The sequence below is a fragment of the Lactuca sativa genome, chromosome 7, assembly GCF_002870075.4.
Source record: "Lactuca sativa cultivar Salinas chromosome 7, Lsat_Salinas_v11, whole genome shotgun sequence".
NCBI lineage: Eukaryota > Viridiplantae > Streptophyta > Magnoliopsida > Asterales > Asteraceae > Lactuca > Lactuca sativa.
Window position 1 is genome coordinate 38,537,463 of NC_056629.2, and position 19,347 is coordinate 38,556,809.

Below are 19,347 nucleotides of genomic sequence, written 5' to 3' on the forward strand. Positions count from 1 at the left end.
GGAGTACGTTGGGCGTACCTCTCTGGTATGTTGCGCGTAACGGGTTTTGACCCAATTCCCTTTCTTCGAGCGGTACGTTGGGTGTACTGGGTTGTTAAGCGGGACGTACTCACCAAAAATACATTTGGACCATTTTTGGGCCTTGGGTCATTTTGGGTTTGGGCCACAGTTAGATGGGTCAAGTAAGGGAAGGGTAAAATGGTCTTTTACCCTTGGCATGATAGAATATAACCTAGAAACTTGTTTATGGATAATTTCCTTAATTGTTAATCAAGGTCTTTTTGTTTATAATTATGTTAGGAACATTCATATTGGTAGATCGTGTGTGTGTGTGTGTGATTGATTAACATCAGATTGAGATGAGTGTTCTCACTATGCTTGTGGGTCGAAGGTATCAATGTCGGCTCACTAAGTTGTTTATGTAGGATGCTAGTTGTCTTTGTGACTTTTGCATGCCTGTACGAGCCTGTGTGGTAGTATATATGTGCTGACCAACTGGGTCTTAATTGTTGTTTATGTGATATGTGTTACTGTGTGTACTGAGATTTCGGGTAATATACATCGTTGCTGATAACCCACCGGGCATGTTGCTCCCACTGAGACTTCGGGTGGTCTTTGGGTTTGTTGATAACCCACCGGGTGTGCTGTTTGCCCACTGAGACTTCGGGTAGTCTCCACGGTTGCTGATAACCCCTAGCTGTTATTTGTGTTGTGTTATATGTGGTATTTTTGGGAACTCATTAAGATTTGTGCTTACGATTTGTGGTTTAAATGATTTCAAGTTTTCTTATATCAAAGGAGGGGCACAGATCGATTGCATCGCATCCATTGGAGATTTCCGCACATGATAATTTTTAACGATACTATGATAAATGTTTGAATCAAATGTTGTTATCTAGATCTTCTTGTTGTAAACTGAATAAATACTTTTATGTTTAAATGAAAAATTTTGGGTTGAAATTTAGGACATTACAAGTTGGTATCAGAGCCTTGGTTTGAGGGAGTTGGGCATACTCTTGGGTGTGTCTGAACTCAAACTGACGAATTAGTAAAAATTTCTAAAAGAAAATGATTTTCTAAAAAGGTTTTTTTAATAAAAGGGAGTGCGATGCGTGCAATCAGCTGAGCTCAAGTAAGTATGTCCCAAAATACCTATACATGTTTTATGATTGATGTTTGATATGAGTATATGAGAATATCATGCTAGATTAGGGTTAAATATATGCTCAATGTTTCATGGTAGGATGTCTGATTAGGAGAGATGCGTTATGCCTGTTGTGTGAGCTGGTAGTGATGCATGCTAGTGATTAGATATCTTCAGGAGCTTCTAATATAGGACTGCCTTTTTATGCAATGCTTTGAGCTCTAGATGCTCGAATGTTGTTTGCTTTGTGCTTTGTAGGATTCATATTGATGTAAGTTAATTATTTCATGAATATGTTAAGTTACATGCTACAAAAGTTAAATAATCTTAGAGTTATTGAGCTGACCTTATTGCAGAGTTCTTGTTTGAATCTAAGTGTTGTAGGGATGGGTGTTTTAGTCGAATGATTATTTAGTTTTTATTGCATGTAATTGTATTCGTGAAATAGTTACCTGGCATCGATGGGAATCCTTCAACAGTTGATGGCAGGGTGAGGAGAGCCTAGGAAACGTTTTAGTGCGAGTGGTGAACTGTTTAGTAGATTTTGGAAGGTATCGTTATGAGGAACTGACTTAGAGGATTCAGGATGATTCTGAGGAAAGTACGGATAAGTGTGGAAGGTAATATTGGGCACATACTACTAAAAGCACATGATCTATAATCAAATCAAGGAAAGTCCGAAAAATTCTAAGGAGCTGGTTGATGGTAGGAACATGGTTTGACATCATGAATCTGTTGCAACATTTTGGTATTTATCAGCCTTTCGGTTATGGCTGTCCGGAATGAAGACAGGTCTGGTAATTGTTTGGGCCTTAGTGGCCATGTTAGTTTAGGATTGGATGGTGTAGATCTGGATGCATAATTGATTTTAAGGTCTTGGGGGTATTGCTTGAGGTAGTGCCAATCTGAGTTGCGGGACTCAAGGAGGGAGCGATTGGGATGAACGACTTGAGGATTGCAGCCCGGGGTTGAGTGATCAGCCGATGGTTTATGATGTCATTTTCTATGACGAGGAATTTGTTTTTCTATTTTTCTGTGTTGGGGGAAAAGAGGGTGAGTGTATGATTTCAAAATTTAGAGGAAGACCCAGTGGGGGAAACTGGATGGCTGCAGTATCTGCGACAAAGGTGGAAATGCACGAGAGCACTGAGTTGATTGTTAGAGAGGACAGAGAGCACTGAGTCATTTTTGTTCTTGAAAAAAGTCCTAGCTAAAATGGTCCTGCAATTTTTTGGAATTTAGTACTGATACTTTAATGGACGTGCGTTTGAAATATTTATAAAGCGACATCTCTACACGACACCTCTTTTAAGATAGGTACCCATCGTGTTTTTAATTTCTTTTTGTTGGACACTAATTTTAGGGCATGCACAAATTCGTGTCCTCTATCCTTCAAATTTTGGAAAGTTGTCATTATTTTTAGGACACATAAAAAATATGTATCCTAAATCAGTGTGTGTCATTGTTCGCGTGTCATTAAAGGGTTGCTTTCTAGTAGTAGACTATGGTTAGATCATCACACCTGAATGAAAGACTATGGTTGGACCATAGAAGTTGCATGAATGACTATGGTTGGATCATAGCAGGAAAGGTTGCAGTCGGATTGTAGCAATGGAAGTGGTTTAAGACTATGGTTGGATCATAACATTCACATGGGTATCTGGTATTTTTGGAAGCTTTATGCGTATTGTTTGAGTTTAAAATGTTTCAGGTTGCTTTGGTTGCAAAAGGAATGTCGCGAGGTGATTACATTGTATCTATTGTTATGTTTAAGGATTTCCACACTCTTGAATTTCATTATGATTATGACCTTGATTTGATTATGTTTGAAACAAATGGTTGTTTACTCATATGAGAATGAAATTGGTATGATTTTTTTTGAATTTAAAAAATAAAAAATTATGTTGAAAAGTGAAACGTTACAAGTTGGTAGCAGAGCATTTGTTTGAGGGATTCGGGCTAGCACTAGGTGCATTTGAACTCAAGCTAAGAGATTTTTATAAAAATGTTTTCTAAAAAGCTTTTATTATAGATAAAAAGGATGAGATGTAATCAGTCAGAGTTTAAGTAAGTGATTCCCAAAATATCCATTAATGGTTTTCATGATAAAAAGTTGAAACCTCTGGTATTGCTTGGATGACACCTGGTATAGTCGATATCATGTCTCTTAACTGCCTGAGTTCCTTCGACATGACTGGGCTTATCCTAGGATCTTGGGTGTTAGACGAGATGTTGAATATCCCTCCAGCATCTTGAGAGACACGACCTCCCGTCCTAGGAGTTACAGCATCTGTAAAGATAGGTGTATGTATTGATACAAAATCTCCCACATGACATTCTTAAGATGAACCAGTTTTCAAATTCAGGATCCTGGGATGGAAGATTGAGGATGAAGTTGGTGTAGTTTCCATGGGACTTCTCATATTCGAGCTTAATGTCTCCATCCTTTCGAATAACATCTTGTTGGTTTTGCTTTGCTCGGTGATATGTTGCTCCATTCTGGTCAACATGGATATGATCTCATTGTTCGAGGCCATAACTGGTATTTCCTAGGCTGCACTTCCTGAATATTGAACTGATGAGGATGTTGGAACAGTCCTTCTAGGGATCTCAACATTCCTTCTTTATGAGGTGATAACAACAGGTAAGAGTAGGCTCTGACCAGCAGAGATGGATGGAATAGTGCTAGAAGTGGATTTTAGTAAATAAGACATTTTTAGTGCAAAAATATGTAAGTGATTGAAAATTTATGAAAAGTTTTTTGAGTAACTTTAACGAGAAAAACTTAATAACACCACTTGTTCCACGGATGATGCCAAATTGTTTTGGTCAAAAACTAATAAACTAATTATGTAACCAAATTAGTACGTAAGTGTGGTGCGATGTTTGAAATAAGATAATAAAAATAAAGTGCTTAAGATCTCGAGATGTGCTGAAAATCTTGGTCGTGCCCAAGGTCTTGGTTAGAAAATTATAATGTTCATAAAAGAGTTTGATTAAAACGTAATATCTCGTAATACAAATAAGTGCATTTTTGGGACAAAATAGTGTTAAAAAGAATTAATAAACAATTTCGTATAATAAAGTTTAAGATATTAAAAAATGTACCAATATACCATAAGATACCTTTTAGCAATATAAACATATGAATAAACAAATAAATAAAGGAATAGATTGTTTTCGATTGAACAACAAGTAAATAAAGTAAATTCAAGAACACGATGAGTTACGAGGAAAATCCTTAATCTTTTTGGATATCCGACACAAAACATCGGAATGTGATGAAATCACTTTCCTTAAAACTTATATTAAATTGAAATAAAGTTAGAAGTGTTGGTTGATCTTATAAATGGAATGAATGTGCTCAAGTGTTGAGAGAATCATAGAAGAAGTAGCAGTGGAAGTCTGTTGTGAAAATTATGTTTATGGTAACAGATTTTTTTGCATGTTTATACAAATCATCTGGATTTTATGTATTTCACTTTCAATGTTTTTTTGAGTAATTTTTACTGACGGACTAGTGACAAAATTTGCCACTAAATTAAGTAGTACTCGAGTTGGAAATTTGTGGTTGTCCGTCGGAATTACCTTTGGGATTACATCACCGACTGATTCCATGGAAGATTTATCGTAAAAGTCAACAAAAAAAGTCGTAAAATTATTTCTTAGGAATTCCATCAAAAAACACGTAGAAAGAATAAAAAGTAAACAAAATATTACACCAACAACCATTTCTGTTGCTAAATACTAGAAACCAGGTTCTTCGATCTGCAACCTCCTATCTTATTTGGCCTTTCTAGGACATGGTTGGGAACGTTGTATCAAATGTTCGTTTCAATTAAAAAAATTTAATTTCGAGAAGAATTTTTTAGTAGTGAAAACAACATATATATGAATTTTCGATTTGAATGGGGGAAAATCACTACTCTCTAAGTTTGATTATAATTTTAATCTCTTAGAATTTTTTGGTTGACTCTGATGAAACTTGAAAACATATTATTTTTGTTAAACCGGAATGCGTCAAGTTTCTGTAGAAATGATTGTGATGACATCGAGTAGAGTTGAATGGAAGAGTTCAATGCAAGTAGTATAAGAGTTGAATAGGACGGTCATTATGATTGAATAAGAATTAAATAGAGTGTGGGTGATGACATTGAGTAGAGTTGAATGGAGGAGTTCAATGATCATTGAATGGTTCAATAGAATGAATAAATTGGTGATTAGGATTGAATAGATGTTTAATGGGTTGTGGATGATATTGTATAGATGTTTAATTGATGATGTGACAATCCATTGAACTCTATAGAGTTCAATGGCTTGTGGATGCCCTAACTCAAAATATAAGAACAAGTAGTATAAATTGTAGTACCTTGGTAGGCATAATTTATTGCTTACATAAACTGATAAAAGTACATCCGCTTCACAGATTTTAAAATCAACCCCACTCCTCAAAAGACAAAATGAGGTCACAAGAGAGTGCAACCAGGGTCTTGAAGCAAAACTAATGTACACAAAATCCAAAAAAAAAACATAGCTCCATGCATTAATTACACAAATACATCAATTTCCTAGTACCCGAAATTTCATTTGCGTTTGTTTAAAGAAGTGCATGGAGTTACCACTAGCTGCTTGTGCTTGTTGAGATGAACCAGAAGAAAATGATGAGTGCTGAACAGCAGCAGCAGCTATTTTCGCTTCCCTTTCATGCATACAAACTTCCCTCTCGTCTTCACTGATTGTGTCCAACATTTTTGTAGTCCTCCGCCTCATTAAACTCACAAATTGTGGTGGTGCGACCTCACTGACAAACCGTGCCATCCTTGAGCTTGCCATTTTTAAGTATTGTGTTCTATTAAAGGGTGGAATGGTGGATAAAAGTATGACAAAAGTAGACTAATGTCTTTGAAATTTATAGGGAGCTTAGAGTTTGTGTAATTTCTAGGTACCCCCTAATGTTTATTGTAATTTGTAAGTCCATCTAAAACCTTTGATTTTCCATTTATCTCCGGATTTAAGTTTCTAAAAGTCTCTTATGTTATGGTGCTTGAGGTGTTACAAAAGATGTGTGGTGGAAATAGATTTATCTCAAAGTTGAGGGGGGTTTATGGTATGAAATAGGATGAGATATGTTGAAGGGAACTGGATGTGGCTCTGACTGTATCACTTGTCCTGATCTTGAATGCCCAATTGGCCATAATTGAAATTTAACCTTTTGTGTTGTTCTTGCTTTTCACATTAAATAATAAATATGACCTTTTCGGAATTATAAATGGCAAATAGCCTGACCAGATAAACGTTGACAAGTGTTGCATTATGAATCAGTCATGTGGATATCTATGAAGATATGGTTTCTCTGATTTTGTCGCATTTTAAGTCATTTCTTTGGGATTTCCTACAAAAGTTACCAAGAGGTGAATAAGTTGCCTTTCCTATCATGCTATATAAATATAATATTACACAAATGGTTGTTTTTAGTAGGAAATAGCACTTTAAGTTTTTTTAAGAAATTTTTAATATGGTTTGTTATTTGAGGTTTAAAACCTATATCGTGGGTCATTTTCTGCCAAAACTACAATGATCATACGTTTTAAATCTAAAAATAACAAACATATTAAAAGTTGTCTAAAAAAAACTTGCAATAGTATATTTTTTGTCTAACGAATCATTTGTGTAATTTTGTGTAATATAAATGAGTTTTGTGCTAACCCATGGTCCTATAAAAAATTATTTACCAATAGATAGTGATCTACTTATCTTAAACGTGCTTACCAAACTATAGTAGATATTTTTTTATGGGTTTTAATATTTTAGATTAATTGGTTAAATACCAACGTGACTATTGACCCACTATTATTTCTATAAAAAATAACAAATGACTTTGTTATTTATCTATAAAATATTGTATTATAACTCCTTAAGATAATCTTTTTTATTACAAAACAAAAGTTATATTATATTAAAGAAGTAGGCCTCATGCATCATATTATATAATTTGTATTGGATACAAGTTTTTTAAAAAACAATGCTTTGAATCATACTGTACAAGTGTACAACTAAATATGCATTATATTTGAGGAGTAGGCAAATAATGCATTTAGAAAAGAATCCTGCATAGCCCAATTACACCTCGGGAGAAGAAGAAAAACAATAAATATAAAAAACGATTTATCATTTGAAAATTAATCCATAGGTTAGGAAACTAAAACCAAAAGTAATTAAACATCATCAATGTAAAGTGATTACATGAACATATGACTCATGCCAATCTTTTTTCGGGAAGTTTTAACTATGAATGTGGAAGCCAAAACATAGAACAACATAATACATAACAATTGAGTAATATATTGACAATTATTTAAATTGAGTAATATATTGACAACTATTTAAAGATAGGTGCATGCACTCAAGATCGACAATATTTTTATACCACATGTATATGTTTCTTTTCCTATATATCAACTACTTGCATTTTTTGTCTCTTTCTAGATAACCATCTCAAATTTTCTTCTCGCTCGGTTAAAAGATTTCAAGGTATATTATTTTTTGCAACCTCTTGTCCGTTCACTCCTAAATTGTGTTGATACTTGACCATTTTTATTTGCTATACTTGACCATTATTTAATTAATTTATTTTTTGGCTAAACTTCTTTATTTTAAGCGATTAAAAAAATCAAATTGCAAAGGGTGGTAACTTATTTAATGTGCACTTACCAAATTTTATTATTTTACAAAAAAGAATAGTATTTAACGGATAGTTTTTATCAAGGTTGTAAAAGACGTTAAGCGATGGTCGGACGGTCAACTAGGTTTAAGAGATTAATCGGTCTAGACAGAAATTAATCGGTGTCTAGGCGGAAACCCTTAATTGTAATATAATTAATTTAATTTTTAAAAATTAAATATTACCTATATACTAACAAAATAAGTAAATAACCATAAAACTTTGGCATATTCAGTCATCTAAATATTTAAGTCGTTTTATATAATAATTTTTTATACTAATTTATGATCTTTTTAACAATTTTAATCATCAATCATCATAAATTAGTCACCCAATATTATAAATTTGACTAATCGAAGATTTTTTTTTTAAAATTTTGGCTGTCTGACTTTTTTACCGACTTAGACCGTTTAGACTGCCTAGGACCACCTTCGGCCGCCCAGGACCGACTCCACCTAACTTGACTGACTAACATTAATCGTAGATAGTAAGAGGTCGCCTAGACCGATTTTTACAACACTGGTTTTTGTATTGTTTATAAATGGAAATAATAATATTAACATGACATAATGTCATATGTACTCGATCGTCTTCTCTTGTACATCATTAAATTTTTAATCGATCAATCTATGTTCATTATCGGCACAAACGAATGTGGCATCCCTTTTCTGTTTTTCATCAACAAGCAAACAAGAATTATGAATCATCTCCTCCTGCAGTGTTCTTTGTAAATATCAGGTGGCTTTGACGTTTCGCTTCGATGAATTGAACATGGGGGGGGGGGGGTGTTTAGGTAGCAATCAAGATGAACTTCATAAGGAATAATGATAGGTAACAAGGCATATCAGCAAGAAGATCGGCAATAAAAAGAGGTGCAAATGAAAATGGTAAAAAAATCCTAATTTTCAGAAGGTGGAAAAACTATCATTCATTGTGTTTGTTACAACTTCCCTAATGACATGGAAGTGAATGACCTATAGAAGCAATGTGAACAATATATAGTTATGGCTTACGTATACATCGCTAAAATACTATCAACATTTGGAAAGAAATTTGTATAAGTTAGATTCTTGTGTGTGGAGAATAAAAGTTTTGTATTAGTTAGATTCGTGTGTGTGGAGAACAATAACTAGTTCATTAAGAACCTAATGTTGGATAGAGCCGTGGTGATTTAAGGATTTTGATTTGAAGGTACCGGTGGTACCATATTGAACACTGTTTTCTTCCTTTGTGGTACCATATAAATCCATGCTTCATTGGGTTACCTAAGTCGTTCCTCCACCTTAAAGACTAGTATAGGTTAATTATAAGTTATGTTGGTATACTTGTACTATAGTGAGTGAGTTGAGAATAATGAATTCCCAAATGTTTAGGGATGTGAGGGTTAGAAGTGAGATGTGAGTGAAAGATTGATGTAGCACTATGTGGCATGGGGTGGGAGCAATGGACTCCCAACTCCCTCTACCCTAAGAACTTTTTAGATAGGAAACTTCCATCTTTTTTCCTTCAACTGCAAGATTCGATAGGGAGGAAGCTACAAAAATAGGTCATGCAAATCAAACAAAACAACGTGCACAACCACAAGGTAAACAATCGATGTTACAGGTGATAAATAGAATTAAATCTTCTGCCTAAATGGTGTTTGGTGATGAGGAGAAAAATAAAAAACATAAACGTAAAAATATTTCCTTGGAAGAAATAGACCTTTTGGTGGTATTAGATTTTTAGTGGATGGTCCTAAGGGCTAAGGTGTGTTCGCGATGTGCCCCTTATCGATAGCTTGTATAAGTTTTCCAACAAGAAATGCTTTCATGATAGAGTAATTAACTATATCGGTGGAATATGGGTATGACTGAAATTTAAATTTGGGAATGCATGAGTCAAGTTTAAGCGACATAAAGACAATAAATGGTATTTAAGAGGGTGTTGTGATTTCATCTAAAAACTCATTTTTAACTTATTGACTTCTTGAAAAGTCGTTAAAAAAAGTGTTTGAATACGTGATAAGGACTTTTAAAACAACTTTGGTTTAGCCTTTGAAAAAGAGTTTTGAAAAAGTTATATTTGTGACTTCTTGGAATGATTTATGACTTATTAGAATAAAAAACAAGAAAAAATCAATATGTTAGCAAAACACTTTTTAATTTATTGACTTATTGACTTTTGCCACTAAAAAGTTAATCTAAACACTTTTTTAAAATCTTTTTTTTTTTCACATTCATAAGTCAATAAGTTTTTTTTGGGTAAAAGTCTTTTTTAACTTTAAAATGAAATCTCAAACACCATCTAAGTAGTCGGGACCAATGAGTAGAAAAACATGTTAGCCTGAATTAAATTTGTTCAAGTTTGAGTACTTTATTTATCATTTACTCACTTTATATTTATATAGTTCAGTTATTATTATTATTATTATTATTATTATTATTATTATTATTATTATTATTTTGTTAAATTTAATCCGTTTATATTGAGAATGTCCGATAATGTAAGAACTATGAATTTTTGTTTCATTGTTAATCTTAATGTTAGTTTTTGTCATATTTTGTTATTATTTCTATATTTAAACATTATAAAAACTATACGACTAGAAGCTTTTTTTGTAAAATAACAAAATCTTTGAAGTACACATTTAAAAAAAAAGTTATCATTGTTTTGCAATTTAGTTTGTTCATTAATCACTTTAAATTAACATTCTAAGAATTTTAGCAAAAAATAATGGTGACGCAGAAACACAATTGAGGAGTGGATGGACAAGAGGTTTGCAAATACTACTACTATATAAGGAATGCAATTTTTTATAAATAAAATTGTCTAGAGTAAAAGGTTAAAAAATATTATTTAAGCTCATTAAAAAAAATCAACTACATTTTGGTAACAAAATTTATAAATACCATGAATATGGTAATTTAAAAATAAAATAAAATAAATCTTGAAATATCTCAATTTCTAATATCAAGATATACATTTTTGTTCATTTTAGTCGTTAACTCTTGAATAAAAGTTGCGGGGCGATGAAGGTGGTGGGTTGCTGTCTCTCCATCCTCAGCCCCATTTCTTCTAACCATCCACGTTCATCACCATCTTCTTCTTCTTCTTCTTCTTCTGCTTTTCCCCTTCACCCAATTACAAAACGTAGGTCAATACTCTTTACTGCATCAATAGTAGTGGCGTCTTATCTTCAACTATGTCCAAAATCGCCATCTCAATCTGCAATTGCCCAACAACTGGATGAAACTCAGCAGGAAGAAGATCGTGTAGTTCGTCTCTTTGAGGTTTTTTTTCACTCTCTATTAATTAATGTTTCGCCGCTTTCAATTTTGATTCTGTTTCTTTTCATTTCTGTTCTCCAGTAACTTGCGTCGCATCTTTTCTGTGTTTTGGGTATTTGCAAAATTTTAGCTCCAAAATTTTTCAATTGTACAACTCCGTTTAGAATTGCAGATTTGAATGTTCGATTGTTAGCTTAAGTTATCGATTCAATCCTTCAAACAGTGGTGAATTAGTAATTTCTATGCCACATCTCAAAATCAAAATTATCGCAGGAGCTTAATTACTTTTCTCTAAACAATCTGAGGGGGTAATCACTAATGCTTTCCAAAGATCAAATTAATCCGATAATTTGCCTTTGATACGAGTTACATTACAATTACATACATGATACATTCATACCATGATTGTAGGAAACATCACCATCTGTGGTTTTCATCAAAGACCTTGAAATCATCAATAATCCAAATAACACCGATGAAGTAGTAATGGTGGATGATGAGAAAGCAAAAGTTGAAGGGACGGGTTCAGGCTTCATTTGGGATACATTTGGTCACATTGTAGGATATTTGTTTCTATTTTCTACTGTTATACATCATTTCAAATTTTCAATCATATTTTTACAAAATAATAATAATAATAATCAAAGAAAACACATTGCTATTTCTTTCATGTAACATTTAAATATATGTCAGGTGACAAATTATCATGTTGTTGAAAAGTTAGCTACAGATCAAAATGGTAGACAACGTTGTAAGGTTCTCATACTATTCCCAACCATTAATAAATAAATCACACTTTCTTTCAATTCTTTCAATTCTTTATTTTATTTCACTTTCCACATGTTTCATTAATACAGATATTCTTAGTTGACAAAAATGGCAACAACTTATCTAGAGATGGAAAGATTGTTGGTGTTGATCCATCTTGTGATTTAGCTGTTCTAAAGGTGTCCACAATTTTATTTTCTGTTACTTTTTTTTTTACTCATTTGATCATATATATATTTTTTCATATTTATATTTTTAGGTTGATATTGAAGGGATTGAAGTAAAACCAGTTGATATTGGAAGTGCTCAAAAACTAAATGTGGGACAAAGTTGTTATGCTATTGGGAATCCTTATGGATATGAGAATACATTAACCACTGGAGTAAAACGTTTTCTTATATTTTAATATATATTGTAATTTAATATTATATATTCTTAAAAAATCGATTTAATTTTATAAAACTGTGTATATCAGGTAGTGAGTGGGTTGGGAAGAGAGATACCTTCACCAAATGGAGGTGCCATTAGAGGTGCAATTCAAACAGATGCAGCTATTAATTCAGGTAATAAATTCAAATTTAGATCAATAATTTTAATACAAAATTGCAAATATTATGTGAAACTTTTTGTTTAATTTTATTATGCAGGAAATTCAGGTGGGCCATTGCTTGATTCTCATGGCCATGTTATCGGTGTCAATACTTCAACTTTTACTAGAAAAGGTATAAAGTTATATCATACAAGTTAAAAAAAGTTTGTAATTTTATTTATTTCATTTTAAATAATTGTTTTTATTATTATTTTTATAAATTGTTGTAGGGTCAGGAATGTCATCTGGTGTCAACTTTGCAATACCAATCGATACTGTGGTCAAGATTGTACCTTACTTGATTGTTTATGGAACTGCCTATAGAGACAGATTTTGATAAATTGTATTTATAATAGCAATGTATTTTGATTCCATTCTATTTCTTTAAATTTATAATTCGATTGTTATAACACCAAAAATATTGAAATACGTCATCATATATTAAAATCAACTACAGAAACTGAATTACAATTCATTTAATACCATGAACCAAACATGTGAGAGATTTGAATTGATTCATTGAAAATAGCATTCTACAAAGTATGAATGAAGAATTTACTTTTGAGCTTGAAGGGAGAGGAGTGAGAGGTGTTCATCAATGGAGCAATCAACATGACATGAGATTCTGCAAGATGAAGGGATTAATATCAACCCTAGGCCTCTCTGTTCCATGGGGGAAGGAGATGATCTTCTGGTGCTTCGATATTCCACAGCATCTTGAAGAATTATGTTTCCTTGTTTATCCATACAGTAAAATGCTCCCATGAAGAATCTCCCATCGCTTACCCCTACCAACATTCGCCTAAACAACAGTTTCTTCACTTGTGAAATGTCCGATTTGCCCTCAAAACATGCTTCTCCTTCTCGTTCTCCTTCTACTGATTCATTTGTATTCTCCATTCTGAAAAGTGACTGAAACCTCTCACTGAATGAATTCAATCAAGCAATGAACAAGAAAAGAAACCATACAACAAAAATCCATTTTTATTCACTAAGGCATATCGTCGAACACCTATCGTGCTTCTGCAAATTCCATGTAAGAGGATGCGATAGATTATGGCATCACTTTCGGGAAGTGAAAATAATTATTCTATTAGAGATTCGTATGCAAATCGAAAGGAAGTATTCTTTCGGAAAACTAGTAATAGCACGAAGAAATAGATTACGAAGACATGAGGATGTGAATAGAGAAGAGCGTATCACCTTAAGCCAAATTAATTGAATCAGGGTAGAAGAACGAAAATGCTTTTCTTCAATTCCACCGATACTCTGACGAACTTTGCCGATTTCACATTTAATTCGCTTAATCGAAACACTGAAATTGCTTATGTAAGCAGCCAATAGGCAATTTGGGGAAGTCGATCAGGATCGTCTTCTAGGTTTCAAACTTACAAAAATGATCCTTCCTATTCGTCAAACTTCATTTCAGCTCCCCTAACAACATTACAACTAAGATATTGTTTGTTTTTTTAAGCAAAAATCTATAAAATCTGAGGCACCTTTGCAATCTTCTGCAGTAGAATAGGTTGACAAAACGGTTGCAGACTGTAATAAGAAGTGTATTTGTTTTTTTTTTAACATCTACATGCTGCAGATATTAAAAAATTAAAATAAATTGATTTTATAATCCGAAAATAGTTTTATAATATCGAAAATTTAATAATGTATGACATTTCGGCAAGAATTTATGATATTTCAGCAAAAAATAATAATATTTTAACAAAAAATAAAGATATTTTTACATAAAATAATGATATTTCATCAACAAATTATTATTATTCAATATAAAAAAAATATTCAACAAAAATAAACAAAAAAAAATATATGAAATAAGATTTCAGCAATATATAATCAATATTTTAGCAAGAAAAAAAGAAGAAGAAGAGGTTGAAAAGGGTAGGAAGAGGCAAAACAAGTGTTGCGCCAAGAAGAACACGCACAAATGTTTTTTACTCCAAAAACTTCTGAAAAACAAACAGCTGCTAGATGAAAAGTGATGCGCGTGTGCTGCGTCATGCAACAATAAGATGTCAGAAGAGGTTTTTTTTTTCAAAAAACAAATAGTACCTAAGACAAAACTATGAAAATGGTTTTTTGAGTTTTGGCCAAAACCTTCATTTTTTTTTATTGGTGGTCCTTTTTGACTATGTTTTTATATGGAATTGGTCTCTGTTAAACTTAAAAAGACTAATATGTCATTTTAATTTTTTTTTTCTATTTTCTTAAAAAAATCTCTTATTTAAATATTAATTGTAAAATAAATAAAAAAGAGGACATCTCTCTCTCTCTCTCTCTCTCTCTCTCTCTCTCTCTCTCTCTCTCTCTCTCTCTCTCTCTCTCTCTCGTAACGACGCCATCCCCCAAATGTTTATTATCTTCTTCCTCGTATTGAAATGTAAAAAGTATAATTCACCATTAAAATGCAAAAAAATACCCAACCGTATATATCTATTTCTTCAAATTTATCTTTTTATCCTCTTTCAATCCAAGTTACAATGATTTCTCATTTCTAGAACATAGTGAGTCATATTTCTAGATTACATAAACCTCAATACCCCCGAATCAAAATAAAAACAACTCAAAAAAGTATCCCCCGAATAAAAAGTTAAAGTAATCTATCCAAAAAGTTGTCGATTAAAGAATCATTACAACTTACAAGTATGCTTAACCATAATCATCTCAATTATTACAAACGAAAGTTGCTTTAACCATTCAAATGTCCGATGACATGACGCCACTCGTTTTCATTCTACGATGATCTTTCTTTCTTCCAACACTTCTGACACTTTCAAATTTTGTAACTGGATAATCTTTTCTTATTTTTTTCATAATCTTCTTCAGTACTGTACTTTAGATTGAATCTGCAGAGCGTTTACACCCACTAAAAAACGATCTTTGTTTCTTCTTCGTGTTCTTCTGGTGTATCTGGTTTTGAGTTTGACTCTGATTTTGGTCAATGGTGATGTTCATACTACTACTAGTATTGTTACTATTGTTGTTATGGCTTTTAAATCTTTTGCTTCGATTGTCTAGATCCAATAACCCGATTTCTTGTGGTTTCAACAACCCCGCATATAAAAAGCTCCATAACGATGAAGTTGTAACGACCCTATTTTCAAAAGAAAATTTTCATTTTTAGTACATTTTTTTTTTTCAAATTCATAACATCAACAATATTATTCCAAACATCAGAGTGTCCCACAAAAACGCCTGAGAGAGAGTGCATGCCGCGCCATCAAGCCTTGCCCTTGCCCTTAGGCTCAGAAGTACCTGAAACAAATCAACAAATTGTAAGCTAATGTTTAGTGAGTTCCCCAAAGCATACCCCACACAATCTACATAATCACATAATCCATATTAGCTATAAAAGCTACATAAACCATATAAGCCATGCATACAAACATATAAGGATGTCGTGGGCTCCTCCCAAGGTCTTACTCCAGGATGTCACGGGCTCTCCCACATGGTCTTACACCTAAGTGCCATGGGCTACGCCCATGATCTTTAGCCGGAAAGCCATGGGCTCCCCCACATGGTCTTACATCCAAGTGTTATAGGCTCCCCCATGGTCTTTACTTGAAAAGCCATGGGCTCCCCCACATGGTCTTACATCCACGTGTCATGGGCTCCCACATGGTCTTCCCTGCAAGAATCACACATATAACTAGCATACCACTTAGCATAACTAACTATCATACCACGTATCACTACAACAACAAATGTACCACATATCTATGGTGAGGAGACTCACCTCTCAAGAATGTTGAACTGCTAAGATCAGATAAGTCCCAACGTGCAACTCCAACTCAACTGCCTATAACCAACATGTGATTAACTTGTCAAATCCTGGAATACCATAAATTCCCTCAAAGTCAAACTTGGTCAACCCTGGTCAAAGTCAAGGTCAACAATCCATGTTGACCCAACTCGTCAAGTGCATCTAGCAACTCGTCGTGTTCCTTCAAGGTCCATAAAACTGAAATCCCGAGTTAACTCGTCGAGTTACCCCAGTAACTCGTCGAGTTCTTCAGTGTCCAAAGGCCTAAAACTCTAAGTCGAAATCTCTAGTCTGAAACCCTTAATCAGCTCACCGAGATCACTCAGGATCCCGAAAACTGGGTGAACCTTTCCCGACTCGTCAAGTTGGCTAAGCAGCTCGTCGATTCCCTTCAGTCCTTTTCATGTTCAGTCCTTTTCAGTGGAATTCAAGACTCCAAACAACAGATCCAGTCCCCTAGGGTGTAGTTTCCACGTAAAGTTGCCAACTTTACGTGCATACAAGGCCTTAAGAGGCTAAAACACTCAAAACTAAGGTTTATACCAAGTTTAGGGCATGGAGAAAGGCTAAGGTTGGATAAAGTTAGCAAATTTATGTCCATAGAGGTCTAGGGATGTCTAGATATAAAACTTATCCTCATAACAAGGTCCAATCCAAAAAGTGACACCGTTATGCATCAAAGGTGACCATTTAGTTCCATGAAATGAGATCTAAGCAAATAAAGGTAAAAAAGCAACTTTATACCTCAAGATGGTCGCCAATACATAGTGGATGTCGGATCTACTGCTTCTCTCTTTACTCCTTCTTCAAGCTTCAAAATCCTTCACAATCACACCAAAATCACTCTCAAAAGCTCTCTCTCACACTCAAGAAGGTATAAGACTCAAACTAGGGTTTCTCTGGGCTGTAAGAACGATGAAAGAGGCTACAAATGAGCCATAAGTTCTTTAAATAAGGTACAAATCCCTGAAAATTAGGGTTTCTCTTTACAGCGTCTACTCGTCGAGTTGGGGCCTTCCAACTCATCGAGTAGACCCTAAATCCCCCGTCCAAAATCGATCTTTACTCATTGAGTCGGGCTCCCTAACTCGTTGAGTTCTAGCACAAAACCCTAAAAATTTAGAAAATTAAATGATACATGGAACAGGCGTTACAGAAGTTTTTTTGGCTGGAATGGGAAAACGATTGCTGCTTGTGGTATGGTGATGTTATCGTGTTGGTGATGATGAAGAAGTTGCAAGTGAAGGATTTTAAATAAGAAAATGAGGGTGGGTGTTTTGATGAAACGCAACGGAGAGAGAGAGAGAGAGAGAGAGGTGGGCCTTATATTTAAATTTAATAAAACATTAAATTAAATAGAATATATATATATATATATATATATATATATATATATATATATATATATATATCTCAAGATAGCATATTAGCCATTTCAATTTAGCGAGGGACCAAAACCACAACCAAAGTAGCTCAAAATGACCACCAATCCAAAAAAGTCAAGGTTTGGACCAAACTTCGGAAAAAATACATACCACGGGACCATTTTTACAATTTTGTCTAAAACTAATTAATCGACCCAAATTCAAGTAATGGTATATCGGGTAAAAATTCTATGTTTCTAACCAGAGAAAATTATAAAAATGGTCCTTGTGGTATGGTGTAATAGGCATATATAGTCCAACTTCAAGAAAATGGACAAATTCGGCCCTTGTGTTTTGTTGATATTACACGGACTGTCCCTGAGCCATTAAGGCTAACTTTTTTTTAAAAGACCAAGTTACCATTCGACCAAACCAATATATATATATATATATATATATATATATATATATATATATATATATATATATATATATATATATATGTATATATATTATAAGGACCAAATTAGTAATAGCAAACAAAATTATAAACCCAACCTAACATATTATATATGTTTTACCCTATGAAGTGAAGATGAAGATGAATCAATAGAATTAGGGTAGTTGTAGTTTCCATTTGTTTCATTTCCTAGGGTTTAGCCACTATACCTTAATCTTTATATATTGTCTAGTATAATTCATTTCATCATCATCACATATGGTCGCCAAAAATGGAAACTCAAAGTCAACTTCAACCTAACAAAATGGCATGTTGTTTACCAGTGTCCAAATTGAGGCCTAAATACTTGCTTTTTAAAACACATAAAACCTTTCAAGAGCATCATTAATTATTATTTCAATCTAATGGCTTGTACAAATCAGTCGAAAACAAAATCCACTAGAGGAAAGGCTCTGAGGAAGCAATTGGCCACCAAGGTGGCAAGGAAGTCAGCACCAGCTATTGGTGGAGTGAAAAAGCCACACAGATTCAAGCATAGAATAGTGATAGTATGAGAGATTAAGAAGTACCAAAATATCACAAAACTTTTGATCAGGAACTTCCGATTTAGAGACTTTTGAGATGTCAAGACTAATTTGCGATGCAATTCCAGAGCGTCGTGGCTGCCATCTAGCAGGTTGAATGGAGATTGAATTAAATGTCAATATCATTGATGGCTTAACCACTTCGTCTTACTTGTGTCTCCGGCGGTGACTTATACAGGAGTAGAATAATCAGATCATGAATGATGTCGATTCCGATAGAAACGTGATGATGTTAAATTGCTAATCACCTAAGACTCCCCGATGCCCTTCATCTTCGATAACAGTTTTTCGTATTTTATAAATAAATAAAAGTTTGTTTTATTTTATTTTATATCTCCTTGCAATGACATTTATGAAAACTTGATGTTTGTATGTTTCTAGCAATATTGAAAAATATGAATTTGACTCTTTCATTTGTGGTAGTGTCTATATTTACCAAATAAGGAAAGCTTCTCATCATCCAAGTTTTCAGTTGGATAGAAAATTGGAATCATACAAGCTGTACAATATGATGAATGAGAACTTTCAGCTTTGGAAAATTAAGACTAGTTCCTTGATCACATTTATATGTGAGTCAAGTGAAGGACTAAGGGATCGAGTACACATTCTTGTGCACTAATCAAGTCCACCACAAAAGATCAATAAGATTATTCATCATGATTTACTAAAG

General features: G+C 33.5%; 2 protein-coding genes across 4 annotated transcripts; one reads left to right on the forward strand and one right to left on the reverse strand.

Moving 5' to 3' along the window:
• Positions 1–10,835: 10,835 nt before the first annotated feature.
• LOC111880691 (protease Do-like 5, chloroplastic) lies at positions 10,836–12,865 on the forward strand. Its single transcript, XM_023877109.2, has 8 exons — positions 10,836–11,137; positions 11,546–11,692; positions 11,828–11,890; positions 11,992–12,081; positions 12,162–12,284; positions 12,378–12,465; positions 12,550–12,624; positions 12,722–12,865. The coding sequence occupies exons 1-8, from the start codon at positions 10,877–10,879 to the stop codon at positions 12,826–12,828; spliced, it is 954 nt and encodes a 317-aa protein (XP_023732877.1). The 5' UTR covers positions 10,836–10,876; the 3' UTR covers positions 12,829–12,865.
• Positions 12,866–12,910: 45 nt separating this feature from the next.
• LOC111880692 (uncharacterized) lies at positions 12,911–13,881 on the reverse strand. 3 transcript variants are annotated; one of them, XM_023877112.3, is made up of 2 exons: positions 13,695–13,881; positions 12,911–13,416 (listed from the first exon to the last, which is right to left on the reverse strand). In XM_023877112.3, exon 2 carries the CDS (start codon positions 13,389–13,391, stop codon positions 13,047–13,049), a length of 345 nt encoding a protein of 114 aa, XP_023732880.1. In that variant the 5' UTR covers positions 13,392–13,416; positions 13,695–13,881; the 3' UTR covers positions 12,911–13,046. The 3 variants fall into 3 exon arrangements, with proteins under 3 accessions (XP_023732880.1, XP_023732878.1, XP_023732879.1); XM_023877110.3 differs by having other exon boundaries at positions 12,911–13,403; positions 13,695–13,880; XM_023877111.3 differs by having other exon boundaries at positions 12,911–13,392; positions 13,695–13,879.
• Positions 13,882–19,347: the final 5,466 nt, after the last annotated feature.

Coding starts and splice junctions, on each gene's coding strand:
- LOC111880691 (XM_023877109.2), top strand. CDS start 10,877: ATGAAGGTGGTGGGTTGCTGTCTCTCCATCCTCAGCCCCATTTCTTCT. Junction 11,891..11,991: donor ATGGTAGACAACGTTGTAAG/GTTCTCATACTA, acceptor TCATTAATACAG/ATATTCTTAGTTGACAAAAA. Junction 12,082..12,161: donor GTGATTTAGCTGTTCTAAAG/GTGTCCACAATT, acceptor TTATATTTTTAG/GTTGATATTGAAGGGATTGA.
- LOC111880692 (XM_023877112.3), bottom strand. CDS start 13,391: ATGGAGAATACAAATGAATCAGTAGAAGGAGAACGAGAAGGAGAAGCA.